This window comes from Semicossyphus pulcher, unplaced genomic scaffold (assembly GCF_022749685.1).
Source record: "Semicossyphus pulcher isolate SPU_LCO1_2020_fin unplaced genomic scaffold, fSemPul1.0.p SCAF_24, whole genome shotgun sequence".
Classification (NCBI taxonomy): Eukaryota; Metazoa; Chordata; class Actinopteri; order Labriformes; family Labridae; genus Semicossyphus; species Semicossyphus pulcher.
This window is the reverse complement of record NW_027211698.1, coordinates 365,111-380,759: the sequence shown is the minus strand read 5'-3', so window position 1 is coordinate 380,759 and position 15,649 is coordinate 365,111. Positions and strand designations below refer to the sequence as shown.

General features: G+C 40.1%; 1 protein-coding gene across 2 annotated transcripts in view; it reads right to left on the bottom strand.

The window, feature by feature from the left end:
* The window catches only part of LOC138603698 (gamma-aminobutyric acid receptor subunit beta-3-like), a 55,707-nt gene that overhangs the window by 10,065 nt on the left and 29,993 nt on the right, over positions 1–15,649 (bottom strand). For both annotated transcript variants that reach the window (XM_069675587.1, XM_069675588.1), the window contains exons 6-7: positions 14,991–15,128; positions 6,119–6,271 (exon numbers count right to left, since the gene is read on the bottom strand). In XM_069675587.1, coding sequence (XP_069531688.1) covers positions 6,119–6,271; positions 14,991–15,128 — 291 coding nt within the window. The remainder of the gene's footprint in view (positions 1–6,118; positions 6,272–14,990; positions 15,129–15,649) is intronic.

Sequence of the window (15,649 nt, the reverse complement as noted above, 5' to 3'; positions counted from 1 at the left end):
ACTTGTTTGTCCAGCACATTCCACAGATGCTCAACAGGATTGAGATCTGGGGAATTTGGAGGGCAAGTCAACACCTTAAACTCATTGTTGTGTTCCTCAAACCATTCCTGAACCATATTTGCAGTGTGGCAGGGCGTATTATCCTGCTGAAAGATGCCACTGCCATAAGGGATTACTGTTTCCATGAAGGGGTGTACTTGGTCTGCAACAATGTTTTGGAAGGTGGTACGTGTTAAAGTAACATCTACATGAATGGCAGGACCCAAGGTCTCCCAGCAGAACATTGCCCAAAGCATCACACTACCAGCTTGCCTTCTTCCCATAGTGCATCCTGGTGCCATGCACCCGGCCATCCACATGATGTAAAAGAAAACTTGATTCATCAGACCAGGCCACCTTCTTTCATTGCTACTTGGTCCAGTTCTGATGGTCACATGCCCATTGTAGGTGCTTTTGGTGGACAGGGGTCAGCATGGGGCTACACAGCCCCATACGCAACAAACTGTGACACACTGCGACTCACTGCGACACACTGCGGAGTGTTCTGACACCTTTCTATCCGAACCAGCATTCACGTTTTTAGCAATTTGAGCTACAGTAGCTCTTCTGTTGCTTTTGCTCCCCACGTTCATCAATGAGCCATGACCCTGTCGCCGGTTCACCAGCTTTCTGCTTTTGGACCACTTTTGGTAGGTATTGACCACTGTAGACCCGGGAACACCCCACAAGAGCTGCAGTTTTGGAGATGGTCTGACCCAGTGGTATAGCCATCACAATTTGGTCCTTGTCAAAGTCGCTCACATCCTTATGCTTGCCCATTTTTCCTGCTTCCAACACATCAACTTCGAGGACTAAATATCCACTTGCTGCCAAACATATCCCATCCACTGACAGGGGCCATTGTAACGAGATAATCATTATTTCACTTCACCTGTCAGTGGTCATATTGTTATGGCTGATTGGAGTAGGTCTACAGTGCCTTTAACCTATGGATAAAATTAAAATCAGCTTTGCAGTATTAGCTTTGGTAACAATACTGTTTTCTTCAGCTGGTTGCAAACTGTTATGTTTTAGTGGCACCATCTGTCCATTCCTCCCTCTCTAAACTGCGGCTTTAGCAAACACTTCATGTACAGTATTTTGACAACCTTTATGAAATAATTCCATGATCACTTTCATGCTTGATCTTATTTCACTTGCATGAACACACATATGCTGGTAGATGAGTGCATAACCTCTGCTTCATTGAAATTCAAAGGTCTGCCTTGAAACCTCCAACTGCCCCCTGGTCATCAAACAGAAATAACTCATTAGAATAGTGCTGCATGTATCTAGCCCCCAGCTCCTAGTAACCTTAACCGCAAGGTGTACTGGTGTGTTTTTTTCCCTTATCTAAGAGTAAAGTCACCTTCACAATGTGTCTGTTTTAGCGAGACAGAAGGGGAAAGACACAAAGAAAATTTTAGACGAAAAAAATATAATTTCAGATAATTCAGAAAAACAGAAACAACCAAATACAGAAATATATATATATATATATATATATATGCATTTACTTCCATGTATGTACCATTCATCTTTCTGTGCAGACGTGAATTTCACCAGCTGCCGTAAATAAACACGACTCTCACTCATATTCATGCAAACATTGACCTCCTGCAATGCAATAACGCTATGTCTTATCTCATTATAGATATATGGCAGATATATCTGTACTACTTTATCTAGCTGTTCTGGAAATAAATGGAGCCTATCAGTAGCCTCGCCGCTCATATAACACACACGGACAAGGCTTTTGGAGTGTGTGTGCGCGTATATGTGTGTATGAACCATAAAGTACAGTGAGGAGACAAGGAACAGTCAGGGGGTTGGGAGGAGGGAGCGGGATAGCTAAGGTCAATCTAGCCCTTAGTGTGATTTATTGGCACATTACAAGGCTAACACCACTCATGCGTGTGTGTGCATGCATGTGTGTTGTTGGTGTGAGAAGCAGGTGTGAATGTGAACGAGCTCAGCGGCGCGTGCACATGCTCCGTGTCTCTGCGCCTGCTGGATGGTGCAATCTCTGTTCTTTTTTTTCCTGCTTAACGACAGCCTTGTTCTTTATAGGTGTTCTCTCAGCTGTGCCATAACTCTCCGTCCTTCACTCCCTCCATTCCTCCTCCTCTTCCTCTCTCTTGCTCCCTCCCTCGCTCCCTGTTCGGACAATTTAATCAAGGGGCCATGCGCCCATGGGCCTTCCGCATTTTTCATCACGCTATTAAACTCTCCAGGGAGAAATATAGTTTTATAGGGTTTCTTTCACTCTCCGTCTTTTTCTGTCTCTCCCTCCCCCTCTCTCTGTCTCGTCCCATTGTTCTCTGCTTCCCCCCCGTTATCTCTCCCTCTGCCTCAATCTCATCCCTCTCCCTCTTCATTTATCCTGTATCTCCTTTTTTCCCTTCAGATCTCACCATCATTTAGCGGTGGTTTCCCTCTTTGCTCGTACCGCACCTCTTTCTGCCCTCCCCCCTCTTGTTATATGTCCCCGAGTCTCTGCGGAACAAAGGCACACAGCAATCAAATCTCCTCTAATCACAAGCCAATAGTCCATTAGCAACACAGCTCAACATTATGAAACGAAAAAGGTATCATGTAGGATGCAATAAAGTGTGTGAAACAGCAATGAATGTTAACTGCGAGAATAGAGGCATGGGCAGTAAATCAAAGCAGTGTTAATTGAACACTTCCATTTGTCACTTGCAGACAGCACAAATTTTCAGGATCTAGTTAGCATGCACAATGTCTCAAGACTTGTCGTTTCTGGTGTCTGTGGTGGAGAAAACAAGGTTTCAATGGTCTGGAAGAATATACCCTGAACTCAAACTTGTGTGTCTACCATTACATTTAAAGTGCTCCTGTACCGATTACAGCTAATGCCCACACCTTAGCATATGATATGATTATGAATGAAGGGCATGACTGTGGGAAAAGGGTTGCAACCAGATTAGACTGCAAGCAGGTCATTTGTAACTTTGCAACCCTTCGAAATTGCTCAGGAAAATAAGATTCTCTTTCAAACAATTCAATTGTTTGCCTGCTGCCTCCTTGAATTGATTTCTCCCTGATCATTACACTGCTCTTACTGGCAGGTTTGCACACACAAAGGAGCAGGCACACACACACACACACACATGCATGCATCAAGATACCTGCAGAAAGCTCGTAACGATCCATCAAGAGAAGTGAATGGACCTCCGGTTGCCTCTTAGCTGAGGAAGCATAGTCTGGATATTGCAGCTAGCAGGACTTGACACGTACACACACAAGTATAAAAGCAGTCATGCACTAAGGAAACAGTAATGACCGGATATTGCATGGATGTTAACAAAACCAGTTCCAGCAAAGAAATAAAGATGGATGTTAAAGAGATACACATAAAATTGTGTGCACAAACATGCAGACACTAAGGCTCGCCAGACATCCATTCTAGTCTCTAACTGGCTGTATGTGTTCATGGATTACAGGGAGTGTATAAAAGCATGATTTCAAAAACACGTTGTTGGGGTTACTGACCAATTTTCTATCCAATTTTCTTAAAAGGGGATATTAGGACAACAGCAACAATGAATCTGCATTGGCAGATTGCATGGTTGGGAGGCCCTGGGGCGAAGATTTGCTGTTTGGCCTCTATTGGCCCCCATTTGTAACCACGTGAAATTTCTCCACAGCAGACTGTACATTGGCCGCTTCATAATATGCCCACATTAAAACTGACACAAGCCAATGGACACACTATTAAACAAAAGCAACTGTAAAAGCCAGCAATCAATCAAAAATTCACATTGACTGGACTGCATGACATCAGTCTCCCATCTCGTGTCCCACATCTTAACCAGTAAATTATACAAAAAATGAATTGACCTTGTAGTATTACATTGTATATTAATTACAGTATGTTTAACTGTGGTCCTGTATGAAGCGAACAGGGCATGTGAACATGCAGCCATATTATTGGAAAGAGATAAATCTTGTAAGGAAAGAAAGTGTAAGCTGAAGTGCCAATCTGTCTGGGCCAATGATCCCAGGGCCAGATGCGCCTAGTCTGTCTGCTGGCTTCTTTTCACATCAGATCTGGGTCCGTGAAGACATTACACATTCCTATGATCTGTAATGGTTATGCTTATATAGATATAGGTATAGTTAGGTTATTTTTACATCTGTTTATCCAGGTATGTTTTAAGTGCATTTTTTAAGTATATACACAAACAATCCCACAAATTTCCATCTTCTAAATGTGTACCTGTTGTTTTAACCAAGCAGAAATCTCTGAGGCTGAAAGATGAAGCCAACGCTGACGTACTAAATTGTACTAAACTGTAGTTATAGCCACCTGAGGGAGACTCCTAAAGTGAGCCAATCCCTATTGCCCCCTATGGTGAAATACAAAATTACATTCTCACTTATCATTTGTTCTTCAGAGACTAATTCAAACTCCTACAGTATCTTAGGAATTAGAGATACTACTGAAGTAAAGCTTACATGAGGTACAGTAATTTCAACTACCGTAAAATTTAGTGTATAAGACGCACTTTTAATACGTTTTTTTTTCAATCTAAAAAGTGGACTGGGTCCTATATACCGGTGCAACCAATATACCACTATAAAATACAGAGAGAGGTATGTTACTGTGTTGCGGTATTTTACCCAGGAGATGGCACTATCCGGTTGTTAAGTGGTGACTCCACATTTCCTCGCTGTTTTAAGCGAGCAAAACTTACTTGATTGTAGCTCATGCTTGGTCACAGACATGCACCGTCATGATTGCCTTTGCAGCTGCCACCCTCACAACAATCAACATTACTGTAGGCTGCCTGCGACTGCTAGCTAAAGCACCATCGACTGTATGTACCGCACCGGTAGCTATTTGTTCAGCGCATTTATTGAATACTTGATAATAACATGGATAAAATAATGCCTGGCTGGAATCTGATTTTGTCAACTTTGCAAAAGTATCAAGTAACTTTCATTTGTCTTTGATTTTAGAATGAAGTCAACAAAAGCCGGCCTATGTTTCTAGCTGGCAATCGTCAGTTGTGCCAGCTGAAATAACAACCGTCCCTAGCAGATTCAGAATTAGCTTGCTAGCTAATTAGGCTAAGCTCCACAGGTTGGTTGAAAGATACCGCCTAAAAAGTAGTAGTTGCTGCTCAGCCTTGGAAGAAACTTTTTATTACTGAAGTTGCAAGCTTGCATTAAAGCAAATTCATTTTATTTCCTTTGTTTTCACTTTTGGAAAGGCTAAAAAAAAGACACAACAGGCCTGTTGTAAGGCGACCTTTTTAAAAATGTAATTCTGCAAAAACACAGAATTATTATCACTTTTTCACTTTAAACACTAAACACCCAAAAATGTGAAACCCATGCAAAATATGACAATATCCATTCAAAAGATATTGCCCCTTTAAGTTACTGTCTAAAAAACCTCACATCATACTGTATTGTCCCTGCCTGATTCCTCTTGTGTCATCTACAACAAACCGATTCAATATTCAACAAAGATGAAACTGTGCTGCAACCTCCTACGAGTTTGTAATCATCACGATGATTACAAACTAATGACCTGCTGCATGCACCTCTGCCTTGTTTATTGCTCACAGGAGCCCCACGGTGAGTGGGCTTAGCACCCACACAGGCAGTCCTCAATAAGAAGTGAAATTATGCTCATTAGAGAGGGGATGTTTTTATAACTCCTGCAGGCCTCTCAGTGACCACAGGAACAACAGACACATGGAGTGACCTAGTTTTTTTTTTTGCTCTATGGAAAGGCAAAAAATTACAGCTGCAATATTTACATTATTCAAAGTAAAATTGATTATGTCTATAGAAGACAGAGATCACATTTCTTTTTTATCACTATTCCACTGCTTCAAATCCATTTCCATTCGGCCCACCAATTTCCAAACCATGCCCTCCATCTCCAACTAATACCATGACAGTATGAGAAATTCAGCCTCTCGCTGTGTTCATGAAAACTCCTGGCCTTTGGGAATCCGTCAGGGAGGTTGTGGCTCACTTTGTTCCCCGGCCTCATCTGAGAAAGCCAAATACCTGCTCCTTAACAGCCACTGCTTCTTACCTAGAGCCACTCTGGCTGCTGATGCATCGTAGTTTATCCAGAAGGAGACCCAAGAGAGGATGGTAATCAGGATTGATGGCATGTACGTCTGCAAGATGAAGTAACCGATGTTCCTCTTTAGCTTGAAACTGAGAGACAGTCGAGGGTAGGCACCTGAGGAAAGAGAAGATAAAGGTAGAAGCAGTGCATTTAAATCTTTTGCTTTGGTAATTGCATATTGAAGGTAGTGTTAAAGGTCAGGGTACATACAATTAAACTGCATCAAAATGTTGACTGTAAAAATGTCTAACTTATATTATTCATAGGAGCATGCAGGGACACCTTCTGTTTTTGTTTCAGTTGCCATGACAACCCCGACAGCATGGGTTGGATTTATTGCCATGGTAACAAGTATCCCCTTCACTAGCGCAAGCACACACACACAAGACTCCTTCCCTATTTCGTGTTGATGTGTTACAATTTTTAGCACGGTGATAAACATTTCAGCAGGTCTTTGTGTTTTTCAATTCCCCACATCTCTTCCATCTACATTATTCACATGATGATTCTGAGGGATTTCAGCAATAAGACAGGAATAATAGCTTTATTATGAATGTAGGAATGCCTCTTATGCTTATTAATTTGGAATGTAAAACCACAATCTTTTATGAGACAGCATTTCTGCCATTACTTTTCCATAACCTGGAATATACACAGTATATGTTCCTACCTGCACATACTGTATAAGAGCAACGCATCATCAATCTCCCGGCCTATGACTCTTTATGGATTGAATCTTCGGGTAGTTGCTATTTGCTCCCACTATACTTAGCCATTTTTCCATTTTCGTTTTAAATTGGAAGAGAAGTAAGGGCCATTACCCTGTCATTTCCAATCTGTGGGTTTCAGCCAAAGCTACTTGTGGTGAGCGTGGGTCCAATCTACTACACTCTTGTGTGCATTTTTGGATCGAGCGTCACACAGGAAAAAAAATCATTAAGATTCTGTGCCAACAGTATGTTAGATCCCATTATGTTATTCTAAATGTCCAGGCTGTTCATCAAATACCATACTATGCTACTGACTGATATTGACATTTAAGCAAAGTCAGTGACCTGAAGACCCAGTTTGTAACAAGAGCAAATATATGGGCTGTGCCATCGGTCTGGACAGCACTCATTGGATGGATAGCCAAGAGATTTGAAAGACAGTCGTGGTGCTCCGTGGATGAATCCTAATAATGTTCTTGGTCCTCTGACTTTTCTCTAGTTCCACCTGCAAGTGAAAGTTTTCATTTTCCTTATATATAAATTGTATTCTGTGTTGTAAAAAAAATATTTTAAATTCAGATTCATTCTGACTACTCCAGGGCTGTGTGTGGCAGCTGAAGATATTTCTAAGGATGCGCTGTTCAGGTATATTCATATGTCTCTTAATTATGTAACTTAATATTTTATTTTATATTAATATTTTGAGTTTTTATGCTAACTGTCATACATTAACATTTAATAACATTTGAAAATTCTTGCTCTTTTTTTTTTTCAAATAAATGAATTTATAGAAGCTGGTGCAGTTTTTATATTTGTTGTCAACACCATGTGCAAGTAAATGGCAAATGGACTGTTCTATAATGTAGCGCTTTTCTAGTCTTCCAACTACTCAAAGCGCTTTAACACTACATGTCACATTCACCCCGATCTCGGATCCCATCATTTATAGCCTGACAACGATATAGCCTCTGGGGACAACGGTGAACATGCCGGGCGTATAGCCAGCGGTTAGCAATAAATTACTTCCAGTCAAGATATCCTTTTCCGCGTCCTGCATTGTTTACAGAAAAAGAAACCTTTAATCATGTGATTTACTTGTAATTAACGGATCTTGCCTTTGCTGAAATTTCAACATCATGAAGCACATTTGTAAAAAGAAATGAAACTTTATCCAGTCTGTCCTCAGGAGGATAAAAATATAACTTTTACAATGCTCGTTTGTTGGACAGAGGTTGGATCGATCATTTCTGATGCATTCGAGGAAGTCGGGAAATCTGAACGCCGAACGACTTTCGTGACACAGCGTCAAGGGGATTTGTTAAGTTAAGTTAAATCTTTTCATCTCAAACAGATTGTTAGCTGAACTAACATGCAGGTATGTGTTTTTAGACATTAATAAGAAGCTAAATCATCATCAGATGAAGGTGATGGGAGCCGGGATGTCACTACAACGCATTACGTTCCACCTGCTTTTGCTCTCCACACAGACTGTTTTCCCTTCATACGTCGCAGCCTGCTGTTACGTGATTGGTTAATATTACTTGGACTACAAGCATAGTACAAATGGAAACCAGAACACTTACAATCCCTAAAATCTACATCCCTGTAAATAGAGATTACATTTACCCTAACACACTTACATTTACAGACTGTTGGCAAAGGTCTAAGTGCCAATCTCCAATCAGAATCTATGCCCATTCATACACCGATGACTATGCCTTCAGAAGTGATTTGGGGTTCAGTGTCTTGCCCAAGGACACTTCGTCGGGGATCAAACCCCTATCCTTCCGAATGAGAGACGACCGATTGTACCACTGAGCCACAGCCACCCAGAAGTAAATTGTATAAACATCTGCTGGTAAACATAAAAACAAAAGACAGTTTGGATCTGTAGACTCTCTTTGATTAAACAGAGAGGGGGGCTTGGTAGTTTTCAGGAGCAGCATAGCCAACACAGTAGAACCAAGACAGTGCCGGGGAATGTACAGATGAAAATGTACCTTTGATGTCATCTTGTGCATACTACATACTACATACTACATATATATATATATATATAGTTTTTTTTTTTTTTTTTTACATCTACAGTACCCCTTAATCCCTGCAAAACAATCCAGTAAAACCCCTTAATATATTATATTAAAATGCATACGTTTATCCAAGCTCTATTTAATTGCTTGGTGTTTTTAGTCCAAGGGGTCCAAGCCCCAGTTTTTAGATTCAATTGTCAAAGGTAAATCTTCACAATTGAAAAGCTGAATTTTGCTCAATTTATGTCTCCAAAAACTGTTGTTGGTTGATTTTCTGTTGATCAGCTGATCAATTCATTGGCTAGTTGTTTTGGGGATTGGCCTATTATAAGTGCAGGCATCTGAAAAAATGGAAGAATCTTTATGGAAGTTTAAACGTGTTTGAAACCAATAAATCAGCTCATTATTAAACATACTACAAAGCTGGTCAGTGGTAAAGCATAGAGAATAATATATAAGCTATGTCTTATTTATCACATTAGATAGTCCTCCTATAATTGGCTCATGGTAAACAGCCTGGCAAAGTCAAAGTCAACACACTTAAGATTCACTGCATTACAGTGCGAATACGAGAACAGATTGTCTCAGGTCTTAAAATATCCCATTGACTTATTTTGAAGCACACTTAATGGCTGCTTCTCCAGCCCAAATCAGAGCAGAGTGGGTTTGCAGTAGCAAATGCAGAAGTGGTTTAAGAAAAGAGGAGGTTGAGGTTCACTTGTGCGTGGGTGTAGAACTGTACTGGCTGTAACTGCTACATCAAACATGCACAAGTGGGAGGAACACCATGTGTGAGGCCAAGGAGGAGAGGGACAAAGAGGAGAAGACGGAATCAGAGATTATTATAAAAGTTGAGTGGATGATGACGGTACAACAATAGAGTCTGGGAGGCCGGCTGGGGTAGACGGGAGTCGTGAAGAGTAGGAGGTGTGTTGTCTCTCTTTTTGTCTCTTTTGTCACCCTTGTGGCAGGGTGTTGCAATCAAGTTTTATATGGAATGAGAGACTGTGATGTAACCACTGGCAGACTTAACATTGTAACAAAACCACTCTTTGACAGAGACACTGACCCAATATGTTGATTCAAAGGCACTCTGATTCAGCTAGAATCAAGGTTTTTTGTCTTACGGTTTATTTTTGAAGGTCTTTTTGAAACCAAAAATACAAAAGCAGTTCTAAAAGGAATGTACACTGAACAAAAAGTTGAACTCAAAGATCTAAGACTTTTTCTATGTACACAAAGGGCCTATTTCTCTCAAATATTGTTCACAAATTTGTCTAAATCTGTTAGTGAGCACTTCTCCTTTGCCGAGATAATCCATCCACCTCACAGGTGTGGCATATCAAGATGCTGATTAGACAGCATGATTATTGCACAGGTGTGCCTTAGGCTGGCCACACTAAAAGGCCACTCTAAAATGTGCAGTTTTATCACACCTTTTGTGTACAAAGAAAAAGTCTTAGATCTTTGAGTTCAGCTCATGAAAAATGGGAGCAAAAACAAAAGTATATTTTTGTTCAGTGTATAAAAATCTTTGTCTGCATCAATGTAAGTTGCCACTATTAGCTTGCTAGCCTACAACCTATAGTAGTAACCTAATTGAGCATTACTTCCAAGACCAAAAAGCATTGGCTTCTGGGGTTACAGGTTAAAAATTCATATGTGGTAACTCCTGTATACTACCTTCTATACCAGAGTGTGGCAGTGAGACCTAAGGTGAGCGCCATAGTCTTGCCCATCAAACCCCAACAGAGCTTTATGTTTGGAAAAAACACTGGTTATTCCTTTCCCTGCAGCTTTCAAGTATGTAAGCTCATCGGCCAAACAGTGGTACTCTATAATGAAATAAGTCTGATATGTTTTTTTTAACTTGTCCTACACTGCAACACACAAACAAAACTTTCTTCATTTCAGTGGTTAAAATCATCACCAGTTGAGGATGCTAACTTCTTGCCTGGGATCTGTAGCATTCAATTGCATACTGTTTTCTAAGACTTGTTAAATGTGCTTAGTGGTTGCACAGTGGTGCAGTGGTTAGGGCTGTCGCCTCACAGCTAGAAGGTTTCTGTCTCTAAACCCAGTTTGGACAAAGTGGGCCTTTCTGTGCATGCTCCTCGCTCACAGTCCAAAGACATGCTTGTTAGGTTCATTGGTGACTCTAAATTGAATGCAAGCCTGAAATGTTGTCTGTATCTATGTGTCAGCCCTGTGATTGACTGGCAATCTGTCCAGGGTGTACCCCGCCTCAGCTGGGATAGGCTCCAGACCACCCCATGACCCTGAACAGGATAAGCGTATAGATAATGGATGGATGGAAATGTGCCTAGCAAAGTGTATTACTGATAATTAGAGCTAAGAACAAATATGTTACATAATTCTATACATTTTCCAATCAATTTAAATAAAACATTGCTCCACCTTCTTCATTGTATTAAATATCTTATTTACATGGTTTTATTTATCTATTTGTCCCATCATAATCAAGATTTAAAAAAGTGTATTAAAAAAATACTGGTCTTTTTAACACTGCTGCTGTGTCCCCACTGAGCAAATAAAATTGGTATGAAGTAAGTCCTCTTTGTATGCAGAAAGGACAAGATTTCAAGTGTATGATGAATTTCAGTGCTATATTAATTCAGAAAATTGGACTTGCATGGCTATTTTCAAAAGCAATTAACCAAGCATTTCATGTTTCCTAAAACCCACAAACTTGAAGAAAAGTTTCAGGGCTGAACTTTACAATGACAGCAAAAATATGAATATAAATTGACTATTTAAAATTGTCATTGCAGCTATCTTGACATAATAAAGATGATCCACAGATGAAGACAAAATGATAGCTATATGACTGTAATGAAAACACACAAGGTTCACACTGCTCACTTAAACATCTCTTAACGCAGCAATGTTGTCTGGTCAGGCATTTGCATATGGCTATGCGTGTTTTATGTACACACAAACAGCCAATGTTTGCTTGTATGCTTAGAGGTAAATAATTGATGTTGTGTGCCTCATTCCACATGAATATATGATGCCCTGAATCCTGGACTGTATCAGTCAGACAGAAGGATAATTGGCATCAAACCACACCTCTTACAAGCGAGAGGAGAAGATGTACTAAAGAAGGTCGGAAAGAAAAATGGGAAGAAGTAAAAGAAGCAACAGAGGATGAGAGAGATCTATAAAGGAGGGATGGGAATTAAAGGCTGGCTAGTGGCACATGTAATGGAGGAATCCTGATCATTAGCCAGCCTTGCTGGGAGCCTTTGATGTGCTTCACACATCCGGCCAGGAGTATGGCAAAAGACCACTGGACACTAAACTTTAATAGTAGCCACCCACAGGGGACATTCCACTTTTCAAAAACAAGTGCACTCTGCCTTCATGTGTTAATCAGAAGTGAATGTGCACAGCCAGGAATTGTGGTAAATACACTGCAGCACATGTACAGCATTGTGTGATAAAGAGAAAGTTAACATTGTGAAAAGCAAAGGATGCAGATGCACTAGTGAGAAAACTACTGTGTAGGCTCAATAGGATGTTACAATATCTAAAAAGCTAAGAAAATAATTGTTTACTATTCATGGTCTTTTCAGACTGGGTGTGGCTCCTTCTCATGAGCATTAGTCTGTGGGTAATTGTGTTATTACTAAATGTCACACAGCTTTCATTTCCAAGAAGTGGCTGTGGTGAGGCTGTCTCTTAAAATGAGCCTCCACTGACCAGACCAGACCAAATGTATACATAAAAATCAGAATAATTAAGGACCTCGATGTAAGACTCATAAAAACACAAAAAAAAAAGTTCACTGCATATATCAGAATACCCCCGCAAGCTAAAAGGATTGTCAAATTAATCTTCTACACTTGTCCAAGTTGCCAACACACATAAATAACAACATGAAATATCATACTGTGGATGTTTATCATGTACAGTAACTTGACAAATTGCGTTGACGTGTCACCATGTCCTCTAATTAACTGCCCTCAAAGATGGAAAGCTTTACAGAAAAGGTCCATTGTGAATCTATAAAAACACTTGATTGATGTACGCCAGTTAATGATGATGCCAACTACAAAAGATTTATAAGCAGTGTCACATCTTATTTATTTTTGAAGAACCATGTTATACCATAATGTTATTAGCTAACTATTAGCAATGGGATCTATAGGGCTACAAGCTGCATGATATATCGTTTAACAATCGCAATTGCGATGTGCGCATGTCGCAGGCCGTGCAATAGCGAAGCAAATTAAGTGAAATACGCCAAACTCCCCGGTTTCTCATTTTGAAGGACTAATCCACAGGAAAAGTCTAATATCGCATCAGTGCAGATCTCCAAAAGAGCACAGAGTGAAGTGACCGCTGAGCTGCAAAGTCTGTGTGTCACCTTCCTGTAAACTGTAAACAAGCACGAAAACTCAAGTCTCCTGCTTCCTGTCGGCATACACAACCTCACGCTGTGTGTGCTGCAGGTGTAGCCGCTAAAAGTAATGGACCGGTAACTGAGCGGATGTGCTGCGGAGTGTTTACTTTTAGTGACTTTTATCTGCAGCACACACACAGCATGAGGTTGTGTGTGCCGACAGGAAGCAGGAGAAGTTACCATCACCAAGCTGATAACCCTGATTAAACATACATTTGAACACTGTTAGAAATAGTTGAAAACATAGGCCTACAATATAAATAACACAACACATTACACATAACACTGTTTATAAAGAAATGTGTTGATCCACCTGAACTATCTCTACTTTTTCATAAGGGTGTCAGAGTCTCAACCAATAGTGGTATAGTAGGAGAGGAGTTTTGTTAGAAGCAAATAGAGAAAAGACTTGTCCCAAATAACAAAAAGTATGATTGTTAATTGTTATGTGAACATGAAAACAATCTGCGTTTATCTGCTATAACATTCTAAGTTCCCCTGTTGTCTGTGTATCTTTTCAACTTATACCTGTTGTTAACGGCTTTCCTATTTAGGCAATGTGTCCTTCTGGATAACCTGCACATGTGATATGGTCTCTTTAGGGCACTGGAGTCTCTCCTGTGTGTATTAAGGTAGAAAGGTATGTGGATGTGCTGTGGACACAGTGACAAGCATGCTTTACATGGACAGTTAGAGTAGTTAGCAGAAAGTGACTTCATAAGCTCAGGTTCAAGTATAACTGTTCTGAAAAGGGCTGGTATAAAGCAAGGGCACTCACCACAACCATTTTTCCTTACAGAGGACAGAAGCTGGGGAGTAACATTGTTGTTCTGTGTTGAAATATTTTAACAAAATGTTTTAACACAATAAGAATCATTACCGCTTTAGTTGTTAGCTTTGTTTTTTGTAGGCGTCTCTTAGTTGAAAATAAGGACAATGACAGCAATCAAAATAGAATTGCATTTGAATTCAAATGTGTGGTGTTTTTTTGTTGCCAGAACAGACATGATGAAGCAGATAAGTTTCTTACTTTTAAAGTCACTCAAAAATAATAACCAATGAGGTTTTTTCACCTTATCAGTACTCCAGACAGCTTCTCCAGACACAACCACTATCTACTATAAGTGATATACTTACTTTTGATAATACAACCCCATTTCAAAATATCCAGACTACCCCTTTGAGATCAACTTGTCACTGTCTTACTGATTGATTGTATGGACTGATTGAATTGATTGGGGTCTTCAGCTATTTTGCTAATGTCAGCATCATAACCAAACCATTAAATCTAGCGTCACCTCTCAGGGTCAAGGACCACCTGACATGGACCCAATTTGCTCTGTAAATCACAGCATGAGAACCACATGGGCTGGTTGAGCATCATTCCTGCATCGTTGCATAAACTGCTGTTACTTGAGGGATACTTCAAAGGCAGTACATTTCCTCACTTCATCCTAATTAGAACCACTGACAAACACAACTTTGGCTCTGAGGATTAGGGATCAACAGATCAAGCTTTGGCACAGATTTGTTTGTTACAGAAATTGATTAAATAATCAGCTTTGAAATACGCCAATGCTTGATAACAACAATATCATCTTATATGTAACATCCAACATCTAATATCTTTAAAGGGAATACACAACACAGTGCAGTACAGTATTTACCTGTGGAAAAGACTACGTTTCTGGACACCAACTTGTAATCGACAATTGAGAACTGAGGCAACTCGATCCGCGTCACCCCCGTTACAGCTGAGTCGCCCCCTTTCCAGTAGAACTCGATGTCGTCTGTGGTGTAGCCATCTGCACAAGAAGAAACACACACACATACACCAAGGTGTAACCATCTGTCTAGCCATCACTGGAGACCAAGATATGCAGTGTTGCTCATCATCCAACTGGGCTGCCATTTGGGAAGGAAAAAAAAAATGTTTGAAGTTGCTTCCAGGAACCAGACGTTGCTTTGAAAAGCAAGTCAGTTAATAGGTTCACTCGAGTTCACAAAAATGTCAAAATAATTTGAAAATTGCTGACATATCATCTATCTTTCAGAGCTCCTGCTTCACTTACTTTTAGAAATTTGAATACAGAAAGGATTCACGTATGATCAGAAAAGACCTAAAATGAGATCCATTATCAAACTCTATTTGTGGAACTGGTTTAAGCTTAAATTAATTTACAAGGACATCAACAGGATCCTCGTGTCTTGGATAATCCTAATCCTTGTAATCTATTTTACCAAATAGATGGTGTGCCAGATGTATCAGGTGTAAATCAGTCACAATTTAAAAGGCTAAAGTGAAAACAAGCAGCACTCGAGAGGT